The sequence below is a fragment of the Crocodylus porosus genome, unplaced genomic scaffold (genome assembly GCF_001723895.1).
Source record: "Crocodylus porosus isolate Cpor-Errol unplaced genomic scaffold, CroPor_comp1, whole genome shotgun sequence".
Taxonomy (NCBI): Eukaryota; Metazoa; Chordata; order Crocodylia; family Crocodylidae; genus Crocodylus; species Crocodylus porosus.
In genome coordinates, this window is record NW_017728911.1 from 42181243 (window position 1) to 42189950 (window position 8708).

The window sequence follows — 8708 nt, forward strand, 5'->3', positions numbered from 1 at the left end:
CAGCCCTTCAAGTTGAATCTTCGCCAGCAAATCAGTATGGATTTGTTTGTCCAGTATTGCCTGGTACTGCAGGAGTTTGTCCTAGCGAAGGCATGTTTGGTCGAGGCTGGATGTCTCCCTTGATGGTGGTTGTGCTTTTTTAAAATTTTCTTGCCCCTTTGTATGCTTTTCTCTGTGTAGTAAATCAGCTGTTTGGTTTAGAGAAGCTGCTGTGATTACAGGTAGTAGAACAGCTCCCAGCCCTTCTGGACAGCTTCCTTTGCCCTGAATGCCAGTTCTGGGGCCCAGGTTTTCTTGGTGGGCATTGTCACCTAGAGGTGTTCTCAGTGTTGGCCCAATGCCCAGCACAGCTGGAGTGAGAGACAGCAGTGTGGAGCTTTGTGCTTCATGAAATGCTGTAATGTCTGCTGCAGCCTCCGATTGTTGGTGCTTTCTGGGAAAATTGAGGTGAACTCCGTCTTTGAGGAGCAAAAGGACTAGGGCTGTTTCAAGCCCCTTCAGCCGAGTCTGGTGGTTTGTCTGGCATCACTTGCCTTGAGAGGCATCTTGGCTTTGAAGAACAAAGTGGTGGCTCTGATTAGCACGGAGGACAGTGGTCTCATCTGATTGACTGCCAGTGTTGAGAGACATCTTAGTTTTGAAGGCCTACTTGCCAAAATGGCCTTGAAGCTTGAGGGCTACTGACTGGGTTTGCGACTTGGAGTCTGTTGGTTTCCTTATGTTAAGAACCTTCCTTTCTCTCTAAGCCAGAGGGAGAAGCAAAAGCAATGTGGTGTGGTCCCTTGCTTCTGTGTGACTTGATTTTCAGTTTCCTAACAAATCTTCAGGCTTGAGAGAGTGAGCGGCACAGGGGGTATTTGTTTGCTCCATCACTATCTTGTCACAGTACTCTTCAACATTGGAAATAGTGAGGTGTGTCATTAGCAAGCTTGTCCCTGGGGGAGACCAGTACGTCTGAGTCAGCATTTTCCATTTGACCCTTGTTGGGGAGCACTGGTTGGTCACCTTCTTTGAAAATCGCTCCCCAAGGTCTTGTATCTTGTGGCTGTGAGATGTGATTGAAGGAGAGAGGGTGGGGAATGCCATCAAAGGGCTCTGAGAATTTCATAGGGAATGCAAAGCACAAAGAGGCTGAAGCTGAGCATCCGGATTGACTTGGGTCTTTGAAGTCACGTTAGATGTTTGAGAGTTGAAAGAAAAGGATATCATTTTCATTTAAATACTCATATTAATACAAGTATCAGGAAATGGAGATTGGTGGTGCTGATTGCTTGTAGTTTGTCATGAAAGTCCATCAGTACACCTTGGTCATGAATCTTTCAAGCTCAAGTCTTAGACCCACAGTGGATATGAATCCTTTAGAAACCAGCTTTGTACTTGTCTTCTAAATTGCCTCTTTCCTCTTGGGTCCCATGGTTTCTTCACTAATCAACGTGTTCTTTTTGTTCAGGATCTTTTGCAGCTCCAGTATGAAGGTGTTGCAGTCATGAAGCTGTTCAACAGAGCAAAAGTTAACGTCAACCTTCTCATCTTCCTTCTGAACAAGAAGTTCTATGGGAAGTAACCGGTATGTCCCAGAACATCTGTGGCAGGGATGCATGGAAGAACTGCGCAGCTCTTAATGGCCTCTCTCACCTGTCAGAAGCAAGCACATATTGTATCTTAAGAGACTTTATATTAATGTACCCCTTTTGCCCAACTACAACTATATCATTTCAGGAAGCAGGACTAGAATCTCAGTGAATCAGTCATTCTGACTGGGTACATAGAGGTTTTGTGCATCTCATTGCTATGATCTTTCCCTCTCTTTTTTTTTCCAGACCCCTTGACAAGCAGTTCATTTAGAATGTGTTTTGGTGGCACTGGGGAATTAAACATTTGCTAGAATATACATTGGGCTTATGGGTGTTTTCTTTGCTTAAACATGTGGATGGCAAGGCTTGTAGGAGGAGAAAGCTGGCACTAGGAAATCACCGGTTCTGCTTTGTTGGCTAGAAGCAGATCAGGATTACTATTTATATTGAGACTCCCCCACTGTCAGTTCTGGTACAGAAATGAATGACTTTAAAAGCAGTTAAAGTCCAGGTTGCCTGGACCATTATCACCATTTGGTGGTAGTGACTATTGGCATTGGATTATTGCAGCAGTCTGAGAAAGTGACATATGTGGTTGCTGAATTACTACTATATAGAATATCATAGCCATGTAGAATATCACTGCTGATCCCTTTTTCTTCATCCTTTGTTTCTCTTAAAGGCGCCTTACTAATTTTCAAATTGTGCCTGTAGTAGAGGACATGGGGGATGCATGTACTGATGCCTGAAGATGAAAAGAAGCCTTTTGAGGCAAGACCAGTTTATTTTATAGTATTGCTTCATAAGCCTTTAGATTAATATAAAAAAACTCTCAAGTTTGCGCAGTAATCCATTTATTAATACCTGATGCCATAAACACTAGGCTCTATCTTCAGACTTGCCAAAGGGAATTCATGATGTCTTAAATAGTTCTGGGCTGTTAAATATGTACATTTTATCAAGTAAACCTTTCCTTCATTGCTTAGATATTCCTGCCCCATTAGGGCTATACTGCTATAGATAATGGAAATGCAAAGAGCAACAAAAATGAATTCTGACATTACCATAACTTGGGCATAACAGTTTGTTCCTAGATAAAAGTGTTTGCTCCAGAAAAGCTGTATGTTTTTAAATATCTTTAAAAAAATCTGTGTCCCCAAACTACTGCTTAAAATAAAGTCTCTATCCTTAAACCTTCTCTTGTGCTAAGCTGTGTTTTTAGTTGAATTGGCTTGTTTTCAGTCTGTATCAGATCATACCTTTCTAAGCAGGGGGAGTGGGGTGTTAACACAAGGACAGTTCTTAACATCAGATAACTGTTGCAAGCTTCAGGAATAGCTGAATATTTTGCTTCCTTAATCTTTTCAAGAACCAAATAGGTTTCAGTTTTGTGACAGTCCCTGCCATGATGGAAGGCGTCCTGAACAATTATCTTGACCCAAGTAGGGTCCCATATTGCAAGAAGAATAAAAGACACGTAACTTCCCTTTGGTATGTAAAACGGACCAGAGCCAGGAAGGTTCAGATTAGGGAAATTCTGCCCTGAGAGGGGAAAACCTGAAAATAAGAATTACTTCCCACCGATAGCATCCGAGTGGGACAGAAACAGCATAAAAGTATTAATGTGGATGCACCTGTCTGTGTCCCCATTGCTGTTTAGTTGAAGAGGTTTTAAATATAACAGACCTTTCTAGATAGAGATAATAAAGATAACGGGGACTGTCTCACGTTCGTCAGGAAAATTAAACGGTCCCTGGGACCAGTTGAGCCACAGGTGTTACGAGTGCAAACGTAAGTGCAGCTTCCCGCTGTAACTGAGAATCCTTTGCAGAAAGCAGTTTCAGTTGCAACCGTCCCCTGGACCAAACAGAAGTTCACTGTTCCTCCCAGAGGGGAGGGGCATCTAGCTGCTAGATGCCTGGTTTCCCTAAGCAACAGCCCCATCATCATCCCAGCCTATCCCTGTTTTCAGAATGGGAAGGGAGTAGAGGGAGCTGTTTTTAGGGGTTCCCCAGCCAGCACTGGAGTGTGGGGTGGGTGAATTGGAGCCCCTCCGCACGCACACACCTCGAGGCAGGGGGTTGGGGTTCCAGTACATCTTCCCTGCCCTCCAGCGTGGGCTGAAGAAACCCCAGATGAAAGTCCCTCCGCTGCCTTTCCATTCTGAAAACAGCTTGAGACTGGCAGGCAGCACAGACACCAGGTGTAGAGGATGCTATTTTGAAATATCTTAACCTAACCCCTCCTGCAGTGTGAGGTCTGATTTTCACCCAATCAGCCATTTTTGAAGCCATCTGCAACCATGCACTTGTCTTTGGTCATGGCTATAGACCGTTTTCTGTGGCCAGGTAGAGCGAAAATTGCTACTTCTGTCTGTGCCCTAAATCTTGTTCACTTAGAAAGGGATATGTTTTTAATATCTGTAAGGCCTCTTCACACCATAATGCAGTGTGGAGCCAAGGACCAGATAATGAGAGATGGTAGTGCCACCGTTCTCATATTATTGTCATACCCACATGGAAAAGCACACGTCTTGAATTAGTGGTAACAGCAGGGGCCAACCTTCCTGACAGGTACGCCACTGCACCTTCCCTGAACACCACTCTGATCCCTTCCCTAATTTGCTGCTGAGCTTTCTTCTGTTCCCTACCCTCTGCTCCCTGGTCAAGCTGTTACTCTGCTTTGTTCCCATTCTGCGCTTTCTGCTTACTCCAGTGCTCCACTTTCTAGTCCCTACCCTGATTGCCACAATGCTGCTTTCCCCTTCTGCAGTCTGCTGCAGGTCACTCTCACAGGCTGTCCATGCTACGTGGCTTTCTGTGCCACAGGTTGGCCTCCCCTGAGTTATAAGAATAGCCCAGTCTGATTTGAAATATGTTTTGGTGCATGTTGACAGGAAAAAATGGTTTGAAAAAGTGGGAGATCTTTATGGGTGAAAGTCAACAAATTAAAATTGAATAACTGTGTGAAACTTGGGTAGGAGATCAGAAAACACAGGAACTCTGACAGAAAGGTCCAGTCTCAGCACTGGAATTTTCTCTTTGCTTCTAATTTATTGGTAAGTTTACTTTTATTTTTGTACCTTATCCACTTCCTGATCATTGTTGTATTTACCCGGGAAGTAATTCCTTAAAAAGTACTAGATGGCGTATCTTACTGTTTGCACACAGAATTTGCCCCCTCTCGTTGACATAAAAGACCTTTTGTTGACATCTGAATGTCTTTCTGTTGTTTGTTGCCTGCTCTAGTATGTGGGGAAAATGCATGATGTAGCGTGTCCATGTTAAACATAGGACTTTGCTCTTTAGTGATACCCCTAATGTTATAGGACCATAATTAATAAACGTATTGCGAAGCAAACACACCTTGCAGCGCTCGCACTTCCCTGACCTCAAGTAAACAAGAAGAGTAATTGTCTTCACTTAGGGACAAGACTGTGACCTCATGATGACCAGCATAATATCTGAATCATACGGGCCATGGTAAGAAAAGGGCTATTAACCATTTCTTCCCCTAGCAGGTACGAGCCAGGTCTCATGGGCATTCCTGGGCTGATTCAACATCCGACCCGCTTCTTAGGCAGAACTTTGTAGGCACCAGGTCTCCGTTCCACAGTGGCTCCAACATACTCCCCCTCCCCTGTGGGAGTTCTACTTTTCTCATTGCACCTTTCTTGAACAATGTTGTAGTAAAATGAGAACACAAATAGCCGGTGCCATCAGGATCCACAAACTGGTGGTGGTGGGCTCAAGTGAAATCCCTGCATGGGAGGAGGAAGTCCTGGTCACTTGTGGTTGGTGGATGTTGAAAGTGTGTTTACCTGCCCTGCTAAATTTGGGATTTGTGGTCTGGGGTTTATGGCCCTCTTGCAGTTATAGGGGCCAGCAAGCAGTTTACAGCCCCTGAGACTTGACTGCTATTCTCAAGGAGGCCAGGCCAGCCAGACTTGGCAATACTAGGGGTGGGTGATACCAGGAGCCAGCACATTATGGGGGGTGGAGTTCCCTCCCGGTGTTTCTGTTGGCCTCTCTTTAGTGCGAGTCAGCTGAATTCCTTGGGTAAGGGAGAGTTTTGTTTTAAGGCAGGAACCAGAAAAAGCAGCAGCACAATTGCTGGCAGTCATTCTGCCAAAACCAATGCCAGTGCTAGCTCCTCCTCTGTCTGTGCAGGCTCTGTCCAACTGGGGCTTCTCACCATGGGTGGTTCCACTCAGTCCCTGCTCTTGCTTTGCAGGAACCACAGCGTGCATGTTTCTGACAAAGACAGGAGTGCATCTGGTGTGAAAGGTTCCTATTGATGGATTGTTTTACAAAATGGGTAAAAGAGCTCCAGGAGATGGTGGCTGGGCTGAAAATGGGTAAAGGAGCTACAGGAGATGATGGCTGGGCTGAAAAACATCAATGTAGACTACTTAAAGATATGACACAAGCCCATCTCCGAGACTGGAAGAGATGAGGAGGCTAGAAGCCAGGAGCTGGTTGCTTGCAGCAGCAGAATAGCCCCTGGCTGAACCCTTATCAGGGTGAAGAGTTATGGAGTGGGCATCTACTCCACTGGGGGCAGAGATGAAACAACGCTGTAAAGGTGGGAGGGCTGAGGCTACTGCTCTCAAAAATAAGCAACTCCCAAAAGGTATGGAGGCATCAACCCTAAACCAGTCATGCCAGGTGGTTGTCTGCCTGCCAGGCTTGATCCAAGATGTTACAGAGATTGTCAGGACTCCCCTTATCAACAGAGTATAGGCCCATGCAGCAGATGTTTGGGCACTAATGATACCGCCAGCAGCAGCTCAGAGAATAGTTCTGCCTCCAACCTGAAGGAGCCTTGGGTTGATGTTGGACTCATTTTCCACCCCACGGCTATTGCAGGTGACTGCACCCTTTCCTTCCTTGGGATGTGCAGCATGCACCTCTTCCCCTGCCAAACCCCTCACCACAGCATGGGTACTTTCTACATTGGTGCAGTTGTTGGTGGATCTATGTACACAGCTGTCCCAGGGGGACAGGGCATTGCCTTGAATAGGGGACTTGGAAAGGGATGGGGTCTTCAGTGTTGGAGCTGCAGTCAGGAGGGCGATGGCAGCATTGTCAACACTCAGGGCCACGTGGAGCTTTAGTGGTCCACGGCCACTTGCCGCTCACCCCCACCCCAGCACACGCAGTGCACATAGTGTTAAAGGGGGGGGGTTCAAAGGGTGGGTGCACTGACATCAGTGCTGTCTGTGCCATATGGCCCTTCTGAGCCAATCAACCTTAAGATGTATGCACCCTCAGGAGGCTAGGGGTGACCCCCAATTCAATTCTGTCCTTTCCTCCCAGCCTTTTGTTTGAATTTCCAGACCCCTTATTTTCCCTGCCCCCCTCTCTGTGTGTCTGAGCAGGCCGGCAGGGGCACAACCGGCAAGTTATCCAGTAGAGCTATCCTCCTCCCCTGCCACTTCTTCTCTGCCTTCCCCATGTTCCTACTTCCAATGATACTTGCCACTCAGCTGAGTCAAGATAAACCAGAAATCCTGTTAACCAGAAGTGCTGACTTCATGAAGGTAGCCAAAAAAGCCTGTACAGATATTCTGAGAAATGCAGCCAGCTTCCATAAAGCAGCCTGCTCCAAACTGGCTGCATCTACACATGCAATTAATACAAAGCAGTTAACTCTGATGCCCCCCAGTTCATTTCTCCTGGGTGTACCATTTAAGTGTGTGCCTGGGACTGGTCAGAGCAGTCCCAGCTGGCAGAGGACCTGGGGGGTCAGCCTGCCACCCCAGGACTGCTCCTGCATGGCTCAATGTGCTTTAGGAGGGCTAGCTGGGGCATGGAAGTGCTCCAGTGCAGGGTTAGCTGCAGCCCCTGCACTGAAGCACTCTTGTGACCTAGCCAGCCACATCGGTGCCTACACGTGCGGTCCTGAGAAGTGGGGAAAAAAAAAAATTCTGCTGTGGAGTTAATTAGTTTCCTGTGGCCTAGTAGGGGCGCACATGTAGATGCAAGACATTTACTGCAGAGCTAATTAGTCATGTGAGATAAGTCTTGTGTAAATGTGCTCACAGTACCATGTTTCTCTGCTGGAGTAAGAGTAAGTCCTTTACTGCTTTGACACGCATGTTCCACGCTTTACAAAACTTATGGCGTTGCTGCACACAAAGGTTTCCCTTTGTTAAGCTCAATGGAAATGAAACCAGAGAATAACAACAACTGAAGCAGATCTTAAAGTAGAGACAGTGACAACACTTGCATCCAGGTAAGTCCTTTGGCCTAAGCACGCGCTAGTGGCGGAAGGTTTCTGCACATCGGATGGGCTGCAAGGAAAGAAAACTTTGGTCTTTTCTGTTGATTCTCAAAACGTGCTGCAGCCCTGCTCCTGCCGCGGCACGGTCTGTGGGCGGCACCAGCCCCTCTCCCAGTGCCTGCACACCTCAGCCTCTCCTCACTCCTCTGTGTCTTCCTCGGGGGCGGCAGGGGCCTCCGAGGCTCTTGCCGCCTCTGCAGCTCTGGCCTTCCGCAGCCGCTCGGCGTGGGTGATGGTCATGGGGTGCAGCGGGAAGAACCCAGCCAGACCTGCAAGAGCAAGGCCAGGTGGGTGCTGCAGCCAGGGCACTGCGGGGCTGCTCCGAGCCCCAGCCCCGGCCCCTTGCCCGCCTTACCCAGCAGCTTCTCGGCAGGCCGGGAGATGTGCGCGCCGGCGCCGAGCCAGTGGCGCAGCCGCTCCACGTTGATGCCCACGATCTTCTCGCCGTGCGCGTTGGGCAGCGGGTCGTAGCAGCCCAGCTGCTCCAGGAAGGGCCCGTCGCGCGCCCGCCAGTTGTGCGCCGCCACGAGCAGGAGGGACGGCCGGTTGGCGCAGCCGCGCAGCGCCAAGCGGATCACCACGCGGGCACGGCGCGGCATCGCCCGCAGCACCCGCCCTGCGGGTACGGCGCGTTAGCGGAGGGAGAGGCGGGGCCGCGGCCGGAGCCGGGGGAAGGGGGGGGGCTCACTCACCCAGCTGCACCATGGCGGCTCCCGGCGGCACCGCAGCGAGCGCCCAAGGACGGGACGGGATCGGCCTCCGGCAACCGACTCCGCGCTGTCGCCCGCGCTCGCCGATGGCGTCACACGCGCGGGTGGTTGTGGGCGCGCCGCTTGCGTCGCGGCGCCG

General features: G+C 48.9%; 2 protein-coding genes and 1 long non-coding RNA gene across 4 annotated transcripts in view; 1 reads left to right on the forward strand and 2 right to left on the reverse strand.

The window, feature by feature from the left end:
• Positions 1-2771, forward strand: part of IQGAP1 (IQ motif containing GTPase activating protein 1) — a 49974-nt gene extending 47203 nt beyond the window's left edge. The window contains exon 23 of the mRNA XM_019533199.1: positions 1451-2771. Coding sequence (XP_019388744.1) covers positions 1451-1564 — 114 coding nt within the window. The 3' untranslated portion in view covers positions 1565-2771. The remainder of the gene's footprint in view (positions 1-1450) is intronic.
• Positions 2772-7636: 4865 nt separating this feature from the next.
• On the reverse strand, positions 7637-8657 carry MRPS16 (mitochondrial ribosomal protein S16). 2 transcript variants are annotated; one of them, XM_019533944.1, is made up of 4 exons: positions 8552-8657; positions 8215-8475; positions 7986-8128; positions 7637-7869 (listed from the first exon to the last, which is right to left on the reverse strand). In XM_019533944.1, exons 1-3 carry the CDS (start codon positions 8562-8564, stop codon positions 7998-8000), a joined length of 405 nt encoding a protein of 134 aa, XP_019389489.1. In that variant the 5' UTR covers positions 8565-8657; the 3' UTR covers positions 7637-7869; positions 7986-7997. The 2 variants fall into 2 exon arrangements, with proteins under 2 accessions (XP_019389489.1, XP_019389488.1); XM_019533943.1 differs by having other exon boundaries at positions 7637-8128.
• Positions 7974-8708, reverse strand: part of LOC109309251 — a 15070-nt gene continuing 14335 nt past the window's right edge. Inside the window, exon 3 of the long non-coding RNA XR_002100854.1 lies at positions 7974-7985. This is a non-coding gene — a long non-coding RNA (uncharacterized LOC109309251). The remainder of the gene's footprint in view (positions 7986-8708) is intronic.